The 24,125-nt window shown below is 38.4% G+C and overlaps 1 protein-coding gene across 1 annotated transcript in view; it reads left to right on the plus strand.

Annotated features, from left to right (window-relative positions):
- NSMCE2 (NSE2 (MMS21) homolog, SMC5-SMC6 complex SUMO ligase) overlaps positions 1 to 24,125 on the plus strand; it is a 128,837-nt gene that overhangs the window by 326 nt on the left and 104,386 nt on the right. The window contains exon 2 of the mRNA XM_066566375.1: positions 3,336 to 3,483. Within this exon, the coding sequence (XP_066422472.1) occupies positions 3,336 to 3,483 (148 nt within the window). The remainder of the gene's footprint in view (positions 1 to 3,335; positions 3,484 to 24,125) is intronic.

Raw genomic sequence — 24,125 nt, forward strand, 5'->3', positions numbered from 1 at the left:
TGCCCGGCCTGCCCTGGAGCGGGTGAGGCGGCCCTGGGAGCGCGGGGCCTCCGGCTCGGCGGGCGCTGCTCCCCACGCCCGTACAGGGAAGGGTCTCCCTGGGGCCGCTCATCACCGAGTGTGCCTGGGGCTGGACCCTGATCCTGGTGCTCAGAGAGCACTTGACACCTGTAGGGCTGCTGTTACAGAAGCAAATAATACTTTTTTCTTACCTCTCCTTCATAGTTTGAGATACTGAAGCATAGAAAGTTAGGTAATGTCCTCAAATATTTAAAATAGCGAACAGAATAGAAACTGTAGGTTTTTTTGGTTCTTTTTCCTGTCTGGACCATTTTATCACTTGCTGAAAGAAAAAAAAAATGTCCTCAGTAGTCTCCCATTCAGCACGGAGTTTGCTGGTTGTGTTTTCCAGAAGTGAGGGGCTGGGGGTTGCACATCATAAGGGTGCTTTGAGGCACCCATTGAAGTTTCCTTCCATTTCCTGGCAGAAAAGAGTGTGATGGAAACACTGCAGTGAAACCAGTTCCAGGGAGGAATGTGCCCCTCCCTTGGAAGGCAGATTGGACAGCTCCAAGCTGAAGTTGAAGAACTCACTTAGAAAGTTCAAGAGTGAAATCTTTTCCTTGGGATCTATAGGAGAGCTGAGGAACAGCGGACTGGCGCAAAAGAGCCGGCTGGGAAGTGATGGGGGAACAGGACCTGTAAGCCCAGAAGTGGCAGAGCATAGGAGATAAAAGGAAAGCAACACATGTGCCAAACACTCTCCACTGCCAGGGGTTTAGAAGCTGCTGAGACAAAGCTGAATCCTGGGGTGGTGGCCATCTGCCTTTCTCTCCCCATTTTCTTTTGCTTTCTTTCTCTGATTTTCTTACATACTCTTCTCAAAATATGTTGTAAGTCAGACCAAAAACTTCCAGTGTCTTCTTGTGTCTGGAGAACTTAAGAGTTTGCTGAGCTAAAGTTTGGGAAGTGCTTTATTTTTGTCTGGATGTTTTAAAATTTGCCAAGTACCTTATTCTACTTGAAAGTTCTAAAGCTTGCAAATAAAAGTTGTTGTTGTCTCCTGGTAATTTGGTTGTTTTTCCCATGCACTGCCCAGGGTATATCCCACTGCCTTCCTATGAACCCCTCAGGTAGGCTGGGGCATTACAGGATTGTAACCAGTTTCTGAGAAAAATAATCTTTTATTAAAAAACAAAAAAAGGAAAATTAATCCAAAAGAAATTACTTTCCAAAAGACAGATTGAGGTGAACCTACCACTGCAATAATATGATTTAATGTCATAACCAATAACTTCTGCTCCTGTGTAGTTTGCTCATGAGAATGAAGGAGCCTTTTTAACTTTTCACTGTTTTTTTTTTTTTTCAGATTCCTGCTTTCACAGTGTGTATCTGTGAAATTTCCAAAAGAACAACAGGCTTTCTCAATGAGATTTATCAAATTCAAGAGGGGAATTATGTTCTTTTTGTTAGCTTTGGTACACAGAATGGGCTCAGAAAGATAAAGCTGCTAACATGATTTTATGTGACTATTCAGTAGTGTAAGTTTAGATCACAGAGGTTCTATACAAACAGTCTTGCTAAGATAGCAAACAAGTACCTTAAAAAAAGTTCAATAATATACTAGCTGAAGGTATTTGTAATTAAATATTCAAGAGCATCCTTTTTCTTTACTTCCAGGGAGTTCTATATGGAACTTTTCCCTTGTCTTCTGTTGTCAGTTTGACAGCTCTAAAGATCTTTAATGATAGCAGTCACAGTCTTCTGTCAGGGAGAACATGAGCTGACATAACAAGAGCTGTAGTTGAAGCCTGCTGCATCTATGGAAAGATGCACCTTTAGAAGGGGATAGAGAGGAAGACAATTTGCATGTAATTAAGAAGTTCAATTTGTGGTGAGGTTGAACTCTTGTTAAAATGTTGCTGGAACCACATGACCTAAAGATGGTGTACTAAAAGATAGGATTGACTGGCCAAGAACATTTTATAAATGGAAAAAAAGGAAAATTATAGGAAATAAACATTAGGAGTCTGCAGGTATTCAGGTCTCATAGTCTGCATGGTACTTGTGAGGCGTGTGGCAATGTTCATGTTAGGGGGAGCACAAGGTGTAATTCTGGAGTCTCAGGAAAAGCAGTAGAGAGAGATACAGCCTTAGGTATACAAACCTGGGAAAAGCACTGTACTTTCTATACATGTTTTCCAGATTGCTGTTGGAGTATAGCCTTCTCCCTCTGGTAAACCCCAGATTCGTTTGTGGATTCTGCTCTCTATCGCCCCCAATGGCATCTCAGTATAGTCCTTGAACATACTAGTTATTCTTTACATAGACTAATGCAGTATTTCTGTCTGTCTAAGAGTTCTCCTTTGCTGTGTCTATTTTAATGGGTTTTTTTGGTGTATCTAAAGCTGAAGCAGAATTTTTCTAATCTGCAACTTGAAGTATAAAATTCTTCACACCAGGTTCTTGTTTCTCAGAGTAGCTATGTGACTGAGTGGGTTATGGCAAAGCATGAAGAAGGAAGAGCAGAAATTGGGGATTTTTTGAGAAGAAATCCAAGGATGTGAGCAGTGTGGATAGGCACAGCATAAGCAAAAACACTTAAAGGTTCTACTAATGACAGAGCAGCTAATCCCCACAAGGGTGTAGGCTGTGGGTGTGTATTGCAGAGCCAGAGGGTGGTAAAGAAGATAAACAGTGGTACCTGGGTGACTTTGTTTTGTGCTAATGGAAGATAGGTACCAAAAGTTTGTAGCATCTTTGGCAGAGGTAGGCAGCATTTTAAAGGTGGGCTTTTATTTAAAAATTATGCTAGATGTTTTACTCTTAAGTACATTCTTAGTAAAGTGACCCTTTGTTAGATTATTTTTTTCCAAGGGCTAGCTGCTGGTGACACTAAATAGAATGTGAGAAACCATATTTCTTCCTAGGCTAATTGATTACATGCCTAGATAACCCAGACAAGTTTTTGGGCATGTGGGCTTTTTTGGATCTTTTGGATCTGAAATAGAGCAGTAGTTTTCAAGCAGATGTAATTGTGGACTTTGAACCTCACTGTGGTTTAGTGGTAGAAATGAGCAGAGGAAAATGCCAGTTGCTTTTAGTGGTGTAGTTTTGCTTAATACTGAATAGGAGGTGAATTGAAAACCTGTGATGAATTGCACTTCCCTGAAATTACTGACATCTTGGGAGCGAAGTTTTCATCCCTGCTCTCTAATGCTTCAGTGATTCTGTTGACTCTGCTTTATATTTAGCTATCTATTAGAACTTATGTTTTCTCTCCCAAATTCATTGTGTGCAAACTGCTTTTAATTTGTTCTCCCTGTTGTTTCTAGAGTGACAATTTCAAGATGTCAGGTGGTCCAAGAGTCTCGTTCAATGCAATTGATTCTGCTCTTTCTTCTTTGAAAAACTGCCAGTCCTACATCAACTCTGGAATGGATGTGGCTACTCAGGTTGCCCTCGACCTTGTGGAAAGTTTCAGTAAGTATATTCTCTCTTGTATTGCATTCTGAATCATCTGGGGCAGATAAGTTCCAGACCTATGTATTTTAACTTAGTTACTATTAATATCAATCTTTATTATAGCTCTTCTGGCCTGGCCAGGGTATTTTCATTACAATCATTTCACTTAAATGAAAAATTTCATTTAAATCATAGATTCAGTGAAAGCATAAATACCAGGCAAACATTGTCCTTGCTTTTGTGACAGCCAAGACTAATTGTGTTCCAGTGATTGTTACCCTACAGCTTTGTAGAAACTTTAACATTGCTGAATGAGATGGAGAAGGTCCCTCAAATGGCTGAATAAAATGAGTTTTCATTATCATACTGCTTCTTTGTGTGTGTTTTATTTGACATTCAGGGCAAAATATATTAAAATAATGCTAAAGATCTTGAATACAAAGCTTGAGACACCTGTTAGGGGCTGCAGGTTTTTAAATGCTGTCTCTCCTGAAAATCAGGCCTTTTTTAGGGTGCTTCAATTTCGACATTTCCAAAGTGGGGTACTTTAAATCTCCAATTACTGCCAACAGTCTTGTCATTGCTATTTCACAAGAAAAGGAGCACTGCAAAGATACTTTTCAAGGACAAACATTAGCTGACCTATTTCCCTATCTTGGATCTGTGTTAATGTTTTCACTAGGGAAAAATAAAAACTTTAAAGCTCCAAACCCCTGATAGTTTTAATAAAGGGTGGAGAACAAGACTCTCCTGAAAGAAAAGCTCTACTGTTCATTATAAATCTTGCACTCAACTAAGCCAAGGATTATGTACAATCAAGATTCATGTTTTTCTCTTTGTCTGGTGTGATAGTTCTCTCTCCTTTCACCTTTTTATCCATACTGCTGTCAGAGACAATTGACATGCCATTTCTAGCAGGAAGAGGAAATGGAAAGCTTGTCTGAACAGTCATCTGGGGAGTCCCTTTGATGTAAAACTCTTGTAACCAGTTCCATTTCCCCTCTGCTTTAGCAGTCACCATCTCTCCTACTTTGTCATAAGCAATGCATAGAAATACATTGAATATATTGAATTCTTTCATCCCCAAGACCACAGAAATTAATTATTTATATAAAAGTTAAAAGTTTCTTTTCACTTTTCAGTAGAAGCCCCTGTTTCATTCCTACTGGGAAGGGGTGTAAGGCAACTTAAGCTCAACTGTGCATGTCTGCAGCTGCAAGTCTGTGCCTTGTACTCCTAGGAAATATCTCTTCCTCATTTATCTGCTTCTGACACATTAATCTTTAATTAAAAGCTTGAAATTATTTTGTTCACTTAACTCAGTGACCAAAAGGACCATTTTTAGCATTCTATCCTGGGAGGAGGAGATTACTTCTGATGAAGTACCTGGTTATAGTTGAGTTACATCCTGTGACTGGAAAATAGCTCCTACCTAGACCATAACACATTTTATTCTAGCAGAGGCAACTTTCCTTTTGAATCATGGTTACAGAATTATCAAGCATGATCTATTACCACAGTACATCCCATTGCACTACAGAGAAGGTGTTCCAGATTTGTAGGATTTGTAGGTCATACTTCTTTGGTCTGGTGTTCCCAAATTACATTTTCACCTACAACAGTTGTCTTGTTCACTCCTACACCTTTCCTTGCAGATGTATTTACATGGAATGAACAGATAGTGAAGGTCCTCACTTCTGTAAGGTTTGGTTTTCATTCCCCTGACTACTCTGCTTGGATTTCAAGTTCTTGTGCTCCTTGCAGAATGCCATCAGGAAGGATACCAGATTTCTGTGGCATGACATGTGTGGTAAACTCTCAGTATTTTAGAATTAGCATCATCTGATCTGCTGGTTTTGACTGTTCAGCTCTCACCTCCAGCTCATATGTGGCAATTTCTTTTTCTAAAGCTGTTGCTCATCTATCCTCCTTTGCCTTCAAGTGCTGAGGCAAAATAATTTAATTTTGAGACAGAGTTAGATAATACATTTCTGTGTTTTTCTTTCTGTTTTGTTTTTAATTTGCTTTAATTTCCTTTGCAAAATTTGACTGTCCAGCTTCTGACAGGTTTCATTGCTAGGCTTTGTGGAAGCAAGGAATTCTTTTGCAACTGTTTTAGTTTACAAGCACTTTTTCTGTGTGTTTATTTTATTCCTTTAATCTTTCATAATGGACAATGCTGTTTTTTGTGAATAGTAATTAAGTACATAGCAAGTACATAGCATAGTACATGGGAAAAAATAGATTTGAGAATTTAAAGATGACACTGTTCAAAATCAGTTTAATGCAAGTAAAATCCTCTCAGTTCATTTGCCTCTTAAGATAACTGAAAAGACAGAAAGGTTAGTTCAGTGAGTGATTTTTTCTCTCTTAATTCCTATTCTCCACAGACAAAATCCTGAAGACATTTACTGTTAAATGTATTTATTAAATGTTTATTTTGTTCTACTCCTGTATAGATTTATGAAAAGAAATTGCTTGTGTTCAGTATTTGGGTCAGGCATTGCTCATTTATGAACCTGTACAATCTCTAGAAAAATAAGGCTATTTCTTATTAATAAGGCTATTATTAATAATAGCTAAATGAGTGCAGAATAATTTTAATGTATCTGATCATGAAAACCTCTTATTTTTAAGGGGTTTTGTTGATGTCCATTAAGTTAAATTGTTGATTAAGATCTCCCTGTCAGTTGAAAACCTGCTGACTTTTAGCATTGAACATTGGTGTTATGAACATGTGCTGACAAAGAGACAGAATTTTAAAGATCCTGGAAGGGCTTAAGGATCTAGAGGTGAAAATTAGTTTCAGCAAATTGAGTGTGAAAAGGAAACAGCCAATTTAAAAGCTCATTTTATTTAATGAGTGAAAAAGAAAGATAAACCTTTTGTCCTTCTCAGTCTTTCTGCTGATTATCTTTTAGATACTGACATTGTCTAACAGTTGTATTTTTCTTTTCTTTAAAGAACATTCTTGTTGTATAGAAGCATTTTGAAAGTTACTATATAAATAAATTATGTAAGCAAAAAACCAGACTGTGCACACTTGGTTTCAGTATGTCTGCGTGTGCTCAGAATATTCTTGGACATTCTGTGGCCCAGGCTAGTAAAATACTGAAGGAAAGGACACACTGATATTTGTGACTGGTCCATCAGCCTTCCAAGGGTCTGAATATTTTAAAGCTAAAGCACATGCTTATGTCCTTTGCTGGATTGGAGACCTAATAGATTTGAGAATTTGAAGATGACACTGTTCAAAATCAGTTATAATGCAAGTAAAATCCTCTCAGTTCTGCTATAATTTGCATCTTCCTAAATATTGCCTCATTCTGGTTTTGAGCTTTAGTAGTGTGATTGCAGAAAGAGAATTCATTAAATCACTTGTCACAAGTACTTGTTTGGCAACATCTCTGAATTGTAATGCTCTGAGTATTGAACTTTGAGCCCTCGTTGGCACCTCTGCACACAGAGGAACAGCTGTTTGCACTGCTAATTTAACTTCTCTTGGTTGAACTTGCTTTACTTACCTACTTGGAGTAGTTCTGTAGACTTAGAAAGCACTGATGGACATCCATGTCAAATACTTGAACCATAAGGTTTATTCTGTGTTTTTGGAATTGGTGAAACCTGCAATTCCATGTTGACTGATGTGCTGATTATGGTAAGAATATGCTGGCCCAGGACAAATCTGTCATATCCATGACAGACATCCATTCCTAGCTTTGCTCAAAATTTTTGGGTGTAAATTTGGTCAGCTTGCTGAGGATGGCAGTTTCAGGTGACTCTTCAACAGAACTTTCTCAAGAATATGGGATTGTAAAGTATGGAGAGCTGTGGATATTAGAATGAAGAAATCTAACTCATGGTCATCTGCAGGCTTCCAGTCCCACAGCTGCTCTGTAGATGGGGTTGGAGTCCAAACTGGGATGATTGTCCAGTACAAATGGGAAATAACTTGGAGGTCTGGAGAGTATACTAACTACAGACAAGATAAGAATTTCTTAGCATTAAACTTTTGAAAAGTGTTTTCAAGAATGGACAGTTAGGGTTTTGTCTAATTAGCTGAATGGGTTTTCTGTAGAAAGCAAGATGCTGCCTTGATGTCTGGGACATCCTTTCAACCACACATTGTTTTCCCAGTGTGAAGTGTAGAGGCCATTAAATGTGGAATAGCTGTTTTTGGGAAGCAGTTACTGCAGGTAAATTCTAATCTTACTTGAGGGAAAAGAAAGAGCTACCTTTTCTTCAAAAACTTGCTGAAAATGTCATGGTCAGCTGTTGCCCATGGCTGTTTGCCACCTATATTTCAGAGCAGTGATCTTCCTGTAGCACTATCAGGATCTGCTTGAGAATTCCTCCTGTTTTCTTACCATCCTTTGAAGGGTTTTTCTGCTCACCACTGTGTACAGAACAGGCCCAGGGGTCTTAAAAATGTCAGTGATACAATTCTTTGGCATGTTCCCCAGATTAAATTAGAGTTACAGCTCTGGCTTTTCTTTCTTGTCTGGTCATTACATAACCTGCTCCTTCTGCCAGCAGAGTTTACCTCAATTCTGTCTGCTTACTCTATGTGTCTGTTTCCCTGTCCCAGGGCTGCCTCTGCACTTTTCTTCAAGCAGTGTGCAGCACTTCATCTCATATGTGCAATGCCCTCCTTTTCTGGCTGCTTTCTCATCTCCAGTTGATTGAGATCCAGTATCATCATGCCTGTTCAGTACTAATTAAACAGTAGTTGATAATGTAGGATCTTCTAACCCTGTGAGATTATCCACATTACTTTGACTTATATCACTGCTCACTTAGAATGGTTTTAGCAAGAGCAGCTCTAAATGTTGCTGAGGGTTGTTGACATAGGAAGAAGAGTGGAGCATACAGATGTGGCAGATAGCCTTGTTTTATGAAGTTATTGCCAGCATTTTGATAGACAGTTGGATGTGTTTATATGGAATATCCACTATTCTTTGGAGTGACTTTCTAAACCCATTGCAGCAGCCTAAAACAGTGACACTTGAACATTCTAAGCTTGTTCATCCCTGAGAGAGGGGCCCTTTCTATGCAAGTTTCTCTGTCATTGACCTAAAACTTCTACTTGGAATGGTATAAACTGCAGTATGAAAATGGACTCTGTAGCTGTGCTGGAATATCAAATTATTTGGTTAATTTGTTTCTTTGTTCCTTTTTTTTCCTAGCTTATTTTTCCTTGGAAATTCAAATGCAGGATTCCTGCAGTATCATCCCATCATATGAATCTTGACATTGATCAGGTTCTTGTGCATGAAATGACTATGATGTACTTCTTCTGGGATCCAGAAATCAACCTGCTGACACCTGTGCTTCTAAAATGTTTATGATCTCTTAGTTTCCATGGTGTTAGAGATCATTGTGCTTCATAAAAATAATCCAAACCTAAGGTACTTGTCCTGAGAACAGGCTGTAGCAAGTAGGGTGGAATGACACTTTGTGATGACTTGCTTGAGTAAGAGGAGTGAGCATGAAAGTCCTCTGACTGAGGAAATAAGCAGGATAAACTTTGCTTTGCTGCCCTGTCCTTGTCCATGGCAAGATAAGCCATGTCAAGATGTTTTCTTGCACATCCTGCCTTCTGTCACATACAGATGTGATTTGGTCAAGTCTCCACCTCACAGTGGCCTCGTAATGGTCAAAGCTGTGGTCTGTGCTGCAGGGACAGTTAATGAGAAATCAGACCTTGGTTTTCACGCTTAGGCCCATCTATCTGTGAAGGTGCTTGTGAGAAGAAAGTAGCAAACAGTTTTATATGCTCTGTAGGAATACAGGATTTTTCTTATTGGAGAACCAAAATGTAGATTTTCTGTTTTCTTGTTGGAGAATATAAGTGTAGAATGTCAAAGTCCATCCTGGAGATAAGTGACTTTTCACTGACGCTTGCTATACAGAAATGTTTTCTAGTTATGAGAAGGCAGAAAATGAAGAGAGGCCAATGATGCATGAAGTTCATCTTTCTGTGTTAGACTCTGCTAGATGCTTCCTGTGAAGTTGCAAGAATTCCCTCATGATACCATGCTGTTCTCAGAGGAAGTTTTATTCTAACCCCAGTTTTTTCTCTGCCAGAAGCTGTTTGTTCACTGATCTGCTTTGTTGCTACACCAGTGTCTGTGGTGTTGATTGGTGATGTGCAGAAACTCAGTGTAGGCACCAAAATTACATCTTTCTTGGGGAAGTTCTTTTCCTGTTGTCCAAAGTAAGCTTGTATTTTGTGGTATGGGAAATAAAATGTTCCATATTCCTTTCTCAAAAATACTAATTTTACTTTCCTTCAAATCCCTTGCTTAAGATTAATCATTTTAGAGAAGATGTGCTTTTAATCTTAACTTACGCTTCTATTGTGCTGTGCTTCTTGTATTGTTTTACAGATATTTAACCTTTCAACTAACATTGAGAAAGATATGGTTTTTGGAAGTAGATAAGTACATGGTGTTACACTTGGAGTATTTCTTCTTCAAGTAATTTTATTCTTTGAAACAAGAAAGACTGGTTGAGTTCTTGTGAAATGCTTTTCTGAAACTAAAAAATTACATTTTTTGCACTATGCTCTGCAGTCAATATAAACATTTTGAGAAGAGAGAATTGGATTAATTTTTTTTTCTACCTCTCTTTACTTGCAATGTTTATATCCAGCACTGATGAGCCCGTTGCTGGAAGGCACTGGTTGGCTCTGGAAGCTGTTCTTCAAAGCAGTCCAAAAAAGGAGGGTTTGGAAATGTGCCTTGTTTCAAAATCTGGAAAAATATGACTTGTAATGAAAGATTTTTGTTCTTTTATATTTATCCAAATCCACTCTGACTGTAGTCTGTAATCTTAAAAAGTGGAAAGAAACAAATATTGTAGTGTTGTTACTATTTCCTAGCTGTAATTTCGACTGCAAGAACAGCACAGTGAAGTGAGGGGAAAGCAGCTAAATTAAGCTGTAATAAGCTATATTAAGCAGCTGTATTATTCTCTTAAGCAGCATGCTTTTGTTCTGATAGCTCTTTTTCAGTTTGGGTGCTCATTAAGCTGGGTGCATCCAAGTATTTTTGTTCCTCAACTTCAGAAGTTCCAAGGACAGAGAAACCCTTTAGGTGGCAGTAGAGGCTTTGCTTTTTGCTTCTCTGGCTGTGGCACTCTGGAACTCACTCCTAGGATGGATCTAGAGGTGTTGCTGCATGCTCTTGCATTTAGTGACAAGAGAATATAAATGGAGGATTCAGATGAATAGAAAGAGAATTTGTATTATCAGATCAATACAGATCATTGCATTTTATACATTTATTCTTGCATGAAGCTGCTATGTTGTGGTTGATGTAGAGAGTACAAACCAGAGTGAAATCCAGGCTTGATTTAAAGCTTAGCTGAATAACTGGACAGAATAACTGTCCTTAGTGTGTTCTCATGGAAATGTACTAACAGTGTGCCCCTGAGCAGAAGGTCAGAGCTGGACAGACCTGGATTTTATCAGAACTTTTACGAGTGCTCAGATAAAAACTGCACAGTTTTATTTCACAGCTTTTGGTAGGTGGTATTTACATGGTGTCTGATGTCAAATACATGCATATGTATGTGTGAATATTTATTCCATTTTCCTATGTATCTTTCTAAGGCAGTGGGTAGTTTTCTCCCCCAAAGGTCATTGTGAGTCAGAGAGATTTGCAGCCACCTGGTGGGTTACCTCATGTACCCATAGTTACTATAAATTTCTCTGTCCTAGACCTCATAAAATCTCAGTAGTCTTCAAAATAGATCATAAGTGGGATTTAAATGCTGTACAGACCTTTTTGGAGACCCTCTGTGCACTAGTGATGTTAACCTTGAGAGAATGAGTGAGCTTACGGCTGTGAGTTATAGGCTTGAAATTGCTGGGTGAGGTTCTTTGGCCTCTGCTATGCATGAGATCAGAGCAGAATGATGCTGATGGTCTGTTGCAGCTTAGAAATACCATGAAGTACTGCAGAGGTCCTGTGTGGGCTCTTTAGCACAAAGATAAATCAACCTTTTTGAACAAAAGCCAAAGAGGAATATTTTATCTGAGTAATTTACTGTATGAAAATATTCTCTGTAGTATATAAATCTGTCATTTTCTTATCATCATATTTCTGCTACAGAAATGTGGCAATAAGAAAATACTACTAACTCCTGCTTAAATGTAGAGGCATACAGTATATATAGAAAGTAGTGTGGGCTTTGAAGAACCCACACTGAAGGCTTTAATTTTTATCAATTTAAGTAGATCAGAATTTAGCTTTCAGTGATCTAATTCTGTGCATAAAAAATTAGGGAAGGAGGAGGAACCCACAAAAGTAGAAGAAAAGCTGGGGTTGGCAGCATTCAGACAGATTAGGAATATAAAGCAATTGTATTTCTTTTCTTGATTCTTTCCACTAGGAAAAGATTTATCTGGGTAAAAAGTAAGCATTGTGCTGACAAGTTCTTGGTGTTTGGTCAACACATGAAAGTAGATGTGATAATTTTGAAACTTCATCCAGAGCCCTACGAATAGACACAGGACACTGGTCAAAATTTTATTTTTCCTTTCTTTTCCTGTCTTTTTGTTTGCTTCTTCAAGAATTCAAGACCTTGGTACTGGTTTTTACCTTGTTTTTTTGATACTCAAATAACTTTTTTTTGTAAGCGAACGGAGACTTAATTACTAGAGGTTTTTAGTACTTTCAGTTAAAAAAATCCCTCTGACTCAAATCCAGGTTTTGTGACGTGTTTTATGAAATTTACACCAATGTTATATAGCATTGATGCTCCAGTGAAGAATGAATATTGTAATATGTACAGATTAAATTCCAGGAATTTAAAGGGGAATATTTGCTTTTTCAGTTAGAATTGTGTGTAAGACTTTTGTGTTCCTTACTGACACTGAAACTGATGTAAAATACCATCCTTTGGAGGATAGGCAGGGATTGGTGGTCTGAATTGGAGATTTAAAATACTTTTAATTATAATTTTCATAGATTATTTTGTTTCCCTTCTCATTTTGTTTACCATTTTCTCTGAAGAAGAACAAGGAACACATTATATGAATGAGATAAAATAACTGAGGTACTCTTGAGTCTAATTTTTCTGAGTCCTCAAGGCTGGGACTAACTGTGCTTTCAAACTGGCATCACACTGTGGCCTTGAGGAAGTCACTGGAGTTCACAAAACATGAATTTGCCTTCTATAAAAAAAAGGTGTCAGGAGTGTTTTGTGAGAATGTATGAATATCTCAAACTCCTGCGTAGATATTCACTTCTGGTTTAGCTTATGATATCTGTGCCTGGGGAAATTGTGTTACAAGAGTCTAAAAATAATGTGAATTGTCTGTGATGGTGGTAGGTGATTGGAAAAAGTAGGAGATAGGTAGCCAGGAAAAATATGTGTACAGGGGAAATAAAAGGCAGCGGAAGACAACAGACCAGCAAAGATATCATCCTTGCCTTTTAGTGAATTGACAAATAGGAAGTGTCACAACTGTTGGTGTGATCCCACAATTACAGGTGATATGAAATGGTTTGAACCACTAAAATACACACAGGGCACTAAGTGAAGATTTGCATTTAGATGAAGTTTACGAGTGAGATACAACCATGTCTACAGGAGGGTAGTCTGGTGTTTATTAGTGGGATAATACTATGTGAAAAGAGAAAATTTTACACTGATTCAAAAAAATGTGCTACTAGAACTGCTTACAGAAAGAAAATTTACAGTGAAACCCACAGTTCAGCAAGAGGTAGGCTGAAGAATCCATCCTATCTCTGAATAAACTGTTCAACCTTGTGTTTTCTTTTGTGTTGCAGTTTTCAGGCACTGGATCTTACATTTCTATCTGATAATCAAAGAGCCCAATATGTTCAGAAATCTTCAAGATGTTAGTGGTAGATCATGAACAAGTCACCTTTAGCATCTTCAGCTTCACAAGTTGAGCTGCTTTAGTCAGTCTTGGTGAAAGACCCACTTTCCAGGCATGAGTAATTTGTGTTGTTCTTTCTTTGAAATACTGAGAGAGCTTATTGAAGGACAGTGCAATTAGCAGGATTTAGTCTTTGCCTGAATTATACACTATGTGCTGTTAAAGATAGGGATGCATCTGCCAAATCATCAGCACACAGTCAGCCTCTTCTTAAAAAACCTAAAAGCCAGAACAATCCCTGTACCCCTCTTAGGCATTGAACAGGGGTCTGACATTACTGATGAGCATCATACAGCAAACCTTGTGTGTAGGGCATGTAGTAACCAAGTCACTGCTGTCACTCAGGCTGTCCAGCCACCCTCAGGCAGTGTTTATGTTTGGTGAGTTCCCAAACTGCAGTTACCTCGAATGACTGGGGAACTTATGCCCTTTTTCTTATTGTTTCAGTTTGGGGTTTTTTAGCTTGCTAATGGACCTTTATGCCAATAAAAAAACCCAATAGTTATGAGTCTGTTGGAGCTGCTATTACATAAAAGGATGGGAGAAAGTGAGAGGTGATCCCCAAAGATGGTAATCACTGGGAAGATAGCACTTGGACATAGAGAAAGAATCAAAAAGCCAGCTAGCAAATGCTCAGGAGAAAAAAAAAGCGGGAATGGGGGAGCTGGATGAGAAAGAATAGAAGGGGAGTAAGTGGTAAAGAAATGTGTAATGAAGGATGAGGAAAAGTAAGAAATAGGAAAGCCACATCAACAGGATTAAGCAGGACAGTATGCTGATCAGTCTCTAGAAGACAAAACTTAATTGAATGCCTTCCTAATAGTGTTTCCATGTAAGCAACTTCTGTAGTTGCCACAAAGGTGTTAGCTTTCACAAAGGGGAAGAGTAGTCTGGCATATAAATGAAAGGAGGACTGGTCCATGTGGATGAAAATGGAAAAGATAGATGTGGTCATTCTGATTAGTCCCATGCTAAAGCTGTTAAAACATTTGTGTGTGTGAACCTTTTGCCTTTTTGACATTATCAGTAGATACTATAGAGTGCTTCTGAAACATGCATCTGCAGTAGCACTCAACAGAAGGTGACAATCTCAAACTGCTCCCTAAATTACATATAATGAACTTTCCTATTAAAAAAGACTTAACAAAAGGAGGCAGCTGGCTTAAGGAGAAGGTGGCAGATGAAGAGAACACAATTCAAAGAAGTGTTCACACATTAAGGAAGTAATTTTAACAGGCTTTCCCCAGACTGTAAGTGGGAATGGAATTATACATTGCATGTAAATGTCAAGTGACAGTAATATCTTCTGATTTAAATCAACCTTGCAACCTCTTTCCTATTTTTCTTCAGATGAATAAAGTTTAACTTGTGATTTCCTTACTAATCATCTTAGTAAGCAGTGGGTGAGTAGACATTTACTGCATGGGTAGATTAATGTGACATTTTCACAAGACTTCATTTTTTGAAGTTTATTACTTGTGGGTGTGGATCTAATTCACAGCTGTTTTTGAGAGAATTAGGTATGCCATAACTCATTCAAATTCTGTATTTTCTTGATATTTTTAGATTTTATCCATGCTTTGTTAGAGGTGTGTAGTCTGGTCGGATGTCTCAAGGTAATCAAGTCTTCTCTGCTGAATAGTTTCGTGTACAGACTTGGCCCAATCACTTTTCTAGAAAAACAGATTTTAAATGGAACAAAATTCAAAAACATATTAGTTTAAAGGAGAGAAAATTCTCTCAAATAGTGCATGCTAGCCACACAAATCTCAACCATAGTCCTATGGTTCTGAATTTAATTTATTTTAATAACACAATGACTAATAGCTATGTCATAGTTTACCAGTTCTGGTTAAGCTGAAACACAGGCAACCTTTTACTTCTTATCTGGTTACAGAACATTTCCACATTCAGTTTCAATTTATATTCTTGTTTTTTTTGAAAACTACCCTTTGAGAAGCCATGAGGCCCCTCAAAGCTCCTTCTTTCCTACTATGGACAAAGATAACAGCAGTATATAAAAAACATGCTGAGAGACCATCATCTGTGTTGTACTGTAAGCCATCAAAGAATTCCTGTTTCCTCTCAAAATCATAAATATTTCTGTCTGTATGAGACCTAGGCAATACAGACTTGCATTGCTTTTTTTTTTTTTTACACAGAGATATGCATTTTCCACATGATAAGAAAGTAGCAGCTCCTTGTAATATGACATTTTTTTATATGAATTTTGTGGGAAGTGAAATTTCAGCAATGGAAAGATTTAGCTCTGTCACTTACCAGCATTCAAGCAGCAGAATGAATGCTACATACCAGCAATCCATGCCAAAAAGAGGAGATCTGCCAATTCACAGAAGAGGTTTTATGCAAAGGAAGCCTGATAGAGGCAGAAAGAAATGCTGGTTTTCATTACACCTTAAGTTTGTGTGCAGTCTTTGCCTTTGCCTTGTCTGTGTAAGAGGATTATGTGGGTTGGGTTTTTTTGTGTCACGGTTTTGGGGTTTTTTCAGTAATTTTGAGGAATTATGGGCTCTGAAAGCAGTAGCTTTAGTACTGTGGCATGGTTAGCACTTCAAGTGCTGCATCAGTATGTGATTCATAATGAACTGGATGTTTGCTTGGGGAACATCACCTGACCTTTGCTTACATGAGACACTGCTTTTCTAGATTCCTTTAGTTTAACCTTGATTCTTTTCTGTCTTTCACTTCTCTTCAGCAGAAACTGGAAAATATCCAAAGCACATGGAAGTATCTGCATTTGCAGAAATTAACTTTGGAGATGATACTCATATCAATTTCGAGTAACCTTCACATTTCTGAGAATATTACAGATCAGTGTTTCTGATTTTAAAACATCAACCTTTCTTTTGTCAGCTGTATCTAATGAATTTGAATTGTCTTTTGTTTATTCATTTATGTGTATGGACCAGTGTCAGCTCTGTTTTAAGAGACTTCACTGCTTTGTTCACAGTGGTGCAAAATGTGGAGTTGCTGCCAGCCAGATTTGTCTCAAAAGCTGCCTATAAAACTGGATTGTTTTCCCACCCTGAGCTTGCTGCTCAGCTGCAGCACAGCCAGTGCCCCAGCTGGTTAGCAAAAGAGCAGCCGTGCTCTGTCTGGGGCTACCGATAACCTTCTCTAAATTCTGAAGTCAGGAATGCCAAGGGTTGTAGAAGCAGAAATATCAAAATTTAGATTGGGAGGCTGTGTGGGCTCAGAGAAAAAAAAAATGTTTTTAAGCATCTAATCAAAATACTGGGCATTGAAAAACCAGACATATTTTGGCATTTTTCCTCCCCCATCTGTTTCATTTTGGGTTGGTAATGTTAACATTTAAGTGCTTGATGAGTGTTCGTTTGTGTCTACATGAAGCTGTTGCAGCTGGTTGTGGAAGCTTAGCTTGGATTCTGTGGATTTTTTAATGTGTGTAAATGTAGCTATGACCACTGAACTGTGCTGAAGTAAGACAGTGATGGATTGTTCTTGGAGTGAGGGGATTATCTTGGTCTTACCTTCCTGTTTGATGTGTGTTCTGTTGCTTTCCCCTGTACAAGGGCTTGTGCACACTGCAGCCTGCTTGTGGGGCTTTGCGTGCACTGCAGAGAGCAGGTCCCTGGGCTTTGCTGGGCACTTCAGTGGTCACTTGGCTTTGCTGAGCACTTTGTGCACAGCAGCAGGACTGACCCATGTGCAGAGAGGGTCTGAGGTGAGACCTGTGCATGATACAGCCCTTGGCCACTTTGGGAAGTGACTGTGCCATGCTCTGTTGCAGGTCACAGCCTCATGTCCAGCCAGCGCACTGCTGATGCACCATGTGCCTCCTGTTTCCTGTAGTGCCACAAGTCTCATCCCTGCAATTGGATTTCAGCTCGGATGTAGCTGCTGCACCAGACTCAGAAACTATGGTAGCTTAAGCCCAGAACCAAGACAGCAACATTTGCTGAAACATTACAGTGATTAAATAAGCTCTGATGAGGGCTTGTTAGCTCTGAGCTAGGCTGCCTGCACTTTGGGACAGAGAAGTAATGTTTCTGAGAATTTTAAAGATCTTGGGTGAAAAGGGCTTGTTTTCCTATGTTACTGATTTTTTTTTTCTGAAAAGTCTTTCCAACCCATTTCCCATTTCCCCTAAATAGAGGAAATTCTAAGTAATTACTGCATTTACTTTAATGAAGGTACTTCTTGAATGAGCTTCTCTAAGATGAGAAATATAATTGGTTCATTAACAGAAGCATGTTTTTCTTGAGAAAAAACTAATGGTATTATTTACTGCTGGCTCATAACAATCATGCCTTTTATTAGAGACAGACTTGCACTTCACACTAAAATATTTGTTTTTCACCTGTCAGTGCAATTTAAAATATGAGAAGAATTGGGTTTTGGCAAGAGAAAGCATTAATACAGTTGATTTGTAAATAAAAACTGCGTGGATTATCTCTGTAGAATTCATAATGTGCCAGTAGAGATCTTGAGTAATACAGAAGAAATTGTGCTTAAAAAATATCTATCAAGTCAGAAATTAGGACTTGAACTTGTTGGAACAATAAAAAAAAATATTTTGTTGATTCATTTCCAGGGGAAATCATACATAAAGCAGCCTCTGAATCTTTTATAGAATGGTAAAGACCCATTAAAAGTCTTGAAATTAAATTCTTCATTTTAAATACTGGTTTTACAAAGTATTCTGAGAGATCAAATAATAGCAATTACAAGGTCTTAACAAATATTTTGCTGCTCCTTTTAAGGGAAAATATTTCAAGAAATTTTTTCCCAAATTCCAGTGTTACCTTATCAAGTTCTGAGAGGACAAATTGGGTAGAAGAAGGACAGCACTAAAGCTCTTATTTTTAAATATTCCCAGCCCTCACATCTCTCATTCTGAAGAAGGCAAGGTCAGCAGCAGCTCAGGGCACTGAACCAGGCTCTGTTGTGTGATGCAGACATCCCCATGCTTCCAGAGGCAAGAAATATTTTGTTAGTCATAGGAAAATTCTTTTCCATTAAAATTAGTTGTAAATGTTGTTTTCAGCCTTAGTTTCATCATATGTTAAAATCCACTGGGAAGAGAGTGATATGTGAGTGTGTGTGCATTTATGCACAGTATGTATTTTATATATATTGTAAATATATATATATATATTTAGCAAAACATGGGCGAGGTTTTTTATTTACTTTATGAGAGATTGATCAGATTTCTTTGAGAAGATAACATATGCCTTTTGCTCATATTGAAAATACACAGGTGGGGTTCCTTTACCTTCTTCTTGGCAAACAAGTTGATTTCTGAAGTTTCCCCCCCCATCTCCACCATACTACTGTTTGAATATCCTCACTTCAGATTCCATTACTGGAATGGCACGGGTTTGGGTTTGGAGGACAGATTGCTATTTTTAGCTTGAATTGTTTCATTAATCCAATTTATAGTGTGACCCTATTAAAGACTATATTGTTCTGGCTGATGGGCAGCAGAGGAGGAACATAAGAGCAACATCAGGGATGAGTGCCTGGGGAAATGACCTGTGAAACTCACTTTGTTGCCAAAGAAAATGTATGTCAACCTCAGCCTTGGTGTTTTCTAGCTGCTTGTCTGTCAACATGTGTTTCTGTTCTTCTTGAGCTTGTGTTGTGCTAGTGTTGAGGAATGCTGATTTAGTCATTTGCTGAAGAGAGAACTGTAATTCTGGATGGATATCACAGTAATGCCAGTTGAATTGTGATAGTGTAGAGCTTGAGTTGCTTCTCAAAACTATTGCATCTTGTAAATACTTTATCCTCCTCTCAGTGCTTCTGCTTACTAGTTATATTGTCTTTGTTAACTTTAAATTGATCTTTCTGTAAAATGAAGTAGGCATTTATTGGTAAAATAAAGATTATCCTCACCATGACCTTGGAATTTAGTAAGGAGAAAAGAGATGCTGGTCAAGGGCTGGTCTCTTGTCAGAAGGACAGGAAATAGTCTGGAAATGGTACAGGCCTTAGTGTTTAGTCAAGCAAAATGCCATTTTTGTTTGGGAAAATTTTGTGCATACTACCTGTCTTCATGCCTTGGTGCTGCATGTGGCATCAAGTATAGAGCTTACAATAGCAAAAAATATGTAGACATCTATAAAACTATTTTTCTTGTTCATAGCAAATGTTTACTTCTGTAAGAGTTTAGTTTGTGTCTTTGTATTGCTTGTGTGTCTCAGCCTAAATTGAACCATCTCCATTTGTGTTGAATAATATTTTACTTTGGATTTTATACAGCAAAGCAAGTCAGCACATGTTGGAGTGTATTGCTACATCAAATTCTGTGTGAGAACCCTGTTTATTTCATTAGCTCAGCATAGGATCATTTGTTCAGAGATAATGCCATTCTTTACATTGCAGTCTGTATGGGTACCATGGTTGATATACCTGGTTACATAGATCATTGCTACTGCTCTCATGTCTAAACTGGGATCTTTATAGCTTTTTAGCCTTCCCCTGGTAGTCTGGAGGAAAAAAAAGTACTGGAGGAAAAAAAAGTACTGTAAGGAAGTTGCTTTCAAAAGCACTGTTGGCCTTGTTCTGCCTACAATAGAGTTTAAGGGAGTTTCAGGTTGAGGAAAAGTGTTGTGATTATTATAGAGTAACACAGTTAATTTGAAAAGTGGTTAGTAATGCCAAGTGCCTCAGTTTCCCTGTGCCCACTCTGAATTGACTGCTTTCAGAGTGTGTGCAACACCCACTCACTGGAAATACTGGCCCCCTGAGATGTTTCAAATGGGCACTCAGCAACTGAGATATTTCAAGCTGGGTGTTCAGACCATTCATGGTCTGTTTCTATTGAAATTCTGGTTCTCTACAATGTAATGTACTTGGGTTTCTTTTCCATGGGATTGGTAGGAGTCTCCTGGGTCACTGACTCTGTTCCTATTTCAAACAGTCATAGCCTACAGGGAAATGGTTTGTAATACAAGACAAGGGTTTTTTCATCAGGCATAGTTTGTAATCTAACAGACATACTCTTGGCTCAACTGACTTTAAAAAAACCAAAAACCTAAGCAAAGAGAAACAGATAATTGAAGATTTTTTTCCCATTACTTGGCGGATAAAGCAAATGTTTAAATCCAGACTAAAAAGCACAGCCCTTTCTTTTCTAAAATACAACCTCAGAAGACTTAGGAACAGGAAGATGCTTGACCTAAATTCAAGTATTGCAGTTTAATTTGCACTTTCTCAACAGAAGCCCAATAGAAAATAAGATGAAATCTAAAAATCACTCACAAGTGATCGTTCTGGTGCTACCTGTGTTTTTGTTCTCTATGCTAGTCTTTCCTTTACAAGTACTGCTAGTCCTGCTTCACACTCTCCTCTCAATTTTGCTCCTCCTACTTAGATTTTTTTCCTTTGGTAGAATACTGGAAACTCACATTCCAATTCCTTCTTTCCTTGAGAGGACTTGAACTTGAACTCAAACCATCTTCCAGAAAAATGGCTTAGAGATGAGGTTGTCGAATATTGAAGAATGTAATGGAAACCCAGAATGGCTGAGTTTGGAAGGGACTTCTGGAGGTCGTCTTCCCCAATCCCCTGCTCGAGCCAGCCCACCCATCTAGTGTAGGTTTCTCTTTCTGTCACTCATGTCATTTCATTTTGTGAGTCTGGTATGTAGGTGGAAGTGTTGGTCTCTCAAGTCATGCATGCTCAGTCTCTAACTCTGTGTGTGTGAAAATTTTCTATGCAGAAAGAGTGGCTTTGTTAGGGGACACTGAGGGAAATACAGCTTCAAATACTCTAAAGCTTAGTTAAGGCATTTCCTGACAAGCTGGAGATTTCATTATGACTAGCTTCAGCAGTAAGTAGCTTCTGACTAATACATGGAGGGAAATTTTGCAATTACTGCCCCACATTCCCCTTTACTCCACCAATTGCCATCCCCATGGTTGTTGCTCCTCTTATCAGCAGTAATTTTTCTTCTCTTATGAATTGCAGTGGTTAGTGCCCTATCCAGACAGCTCCACGGATTTTTGGGTATTCTATGTTCAACCATTTCTCTATGTTAAGAAACCTGCATTTGGGAGATGAATTTGATTTTCTCTGGTTTTTTGCTGTTCCTTTGTAGGGCTTCTCATTTCTTTTAGTTTGGAATTTTCTGTATTTCTGTTTAGAATTTTCTGTAGGCTGCTCTTTCTGCAGCCTAATAAGTACAGTATGTTGCAGGTCAGGGAAATGAGATTTTGAAAGAAATCTTTGATGAAAGTTTTCTGAGGAGCTGTCCATGTATTTGCAGGAGAAAAAGTGACCATGTACCCTCAGTGCTGCAAAAGCAATCAGTGTCCTGCTTAAGTTCCTCTTGGTCTGTATAGTCTGAAGTGCTGTGGCAAGCTTCACTCCTGTGTAGACAGAGGGGGAAGATGAGACAGTGCTCTCCTACGTTGGTTTCTGTCCTCTCACTGCTGAGCATCACTAGTGTCTTCTCCAAGCGTGTTGTCAATCTGTTCTTAAAGAGTGTGGGTTGGTTAAGAGTTTTTTCAAGATCTACTGTCCAACTTGAATTATCAATAGTTTTCAGTAGACCCAGTAGAACTGGAGGTGCAGAGGGTAGTCAGCACTTTTGGATCTGTAAATGACTTACCATAAATGACAGCAAAAATACTTAGTTTTATCTTGAATTGAGACTGTATTTTTTCCTCCAAAAGATGGAACTAAATCAGGGAGTCAGAGAGCTTGTGTTCCTCTGCTGTCAGCAGTAACTTGAAACCTGCTGGCAAAGTGTGTATTTTATCTGCTGCTGGGGCATATGAAGACAACTGCCTACTACCACTGTTGCTAATGGCTCAAGTGCTGGGTTTTAAAAGTCTGAAATCTACAGTCAAAATTTCCAGGCAATGGTATACCATTCCTCTTCTGCCTTGAATCATGGGAAAACCACCGTGTAGCCTTGAATTTCAAAACAAACTAATACATTGTGCCAGAGGTAGAACTGACTTGTCCTGCTTTCTTTAAATTGAAATTTTGACTTTTGTTAGCAAATAATATAAAGATATGAAAGTATGTATGTATTCATCTTAATCCACATTGTCTGTGCTTAAGCATTCATTTTAAGTACATTTGTATTTGTAAGTTTGGAGGCTTCCTGTAATTTCATGGTATTCCAGGCTATTTTGTGTTTAAGATAGTCTGCAGTGAAAGCAAATGCTCATTTAGATTGGTGTGTACTGGCTGCAGCACAGCTGTAATACCCTAAATAACAAATACTGATGTGGTAACTTTTGCACAGAAAGAGGTAGTTGTGAAAAATCTTCAGAAATTCTGCTAACTTGTGGGTGTACACAGGAAACTAAAGTAAATATGAACTCAGATGTTAGGAAATGCAAGTTTTGTATAAATTTTAGATGAGCGTTACTACAGGATGCATTAAATCAGTGCTGACTGGACTCTGTTGTTGCAACTTCTGTTTTAACACTGTGAGTTCATGAAACATAACTTAGTCCTGACTGATTATGGTTTAAATCAGCATTAAGGCACCTAAGCGTGATTGGTCTCTTCAGAAGTGAGAAATTGAACACTTGCTAGTCACTTTATGCAATTTTTTTCTTTAATATTTAGGGAGACTTTTCAGAATAATATCCCTGTTTCCATTATAATAAGAGATCATAAAGTTGTACGAGCTGGAATTCATAACTGCAAACTGCATATTCAGCCAGCTAATTTTAACATGATGCACATGGGCCTTTGAAAATGAAATTATGGCCTTGAACTGGGCTTTATATGAGTAAAAAATGTAATATTGCAAAATATGTAATCTCTGAGTGGTGAGGGAAATGACTTGTGAAGAAAAGCTTACTAAACTCAACATATTTAGCCTAGATAACAAGGAGACTACAGTATGCACTTCAATGGTATTTTGTGCCAGTAGCTAAAAGCATATGCAGACAGTTTGGAATGCATTCCTTAGATATGAATTAGAAATAAGATTAGGATAACTTTTGATTAGATAATAGAAAGGCACTCATCCAGCACTTGCAAAGTGTTTGATTTTGGCATTAAGCTAGGTTGTTGGTCTGCAGAGTGCAAGGTTTGAGTACTTTGGAGAGTTGTCTGGCTTTGTAGCTGGAGTCTGGCTGGAGGGTATTCAGCAGTCAGTGTTCCCATGGTCTGCTGGAAGAGAGTCAGTGCCTTGCATGGATCAGTGGTCAGTGCCTTTACATGGATCTCCACTGTCACCCTCACATATGAAACAAAAGCAGCAGCAGGGCTTGCAGAGTGAATAACAGACAACGCCTTTTGAATATTTCAAAAGCCTGATGCAATTATTACATTTTAATTATTTTTGATACTGTAGTGCTGCTAAACCTGTGGGATTTGTGAGAATGAGTTGTGGGATGGTGTTGAGGAGAGAAAAGTCTTTTCTAATTTCTTGTTCCTTAGTAAGATCAGGTCAGATGGTGTGTTCTGATTAACCTATGGTGGAGTCTGTTGTAAAGGAACCTTGAAGGTGCTGTGATCCCTGCCTTGGTGAGCTATAAACTTTACACCCCCATACAGTCACTCAGTTTCTTATCATGTGCACCCAAGCTCTGCCCTTCATCTGCTCCCTACTAAGGAGGGGCAGAAATGCTCTTGGCTCTTCAGGGGAAGGGGAAGCAGAGGAGGTTATTCTGTGTGTAATGTAGAACAATGAGAGTTTTTAAAAGGCAAATAGAATAGCTTGTAATGTAAGTTTTCTTTTAAATCTTGTTTAAGAGATGGGGAGGTAAGTGGCTGGGTAAAACATAAGAGA

The sequence above is a fragment of the Molothrus aeneus genome, chromosome 1 (genome assembly GCF_037042795.1).
Source record: "Molothrus aeneus isolate 106 chromosome 1, BPBGC_Maene_1.0, whole genome shotgun sequence".
Lineage (NCBI taxonomy): Eukaryota > Metazoa > Chordata > Aves > Passeriformes > Icteridae > Molothrus > Molothrus aeneus.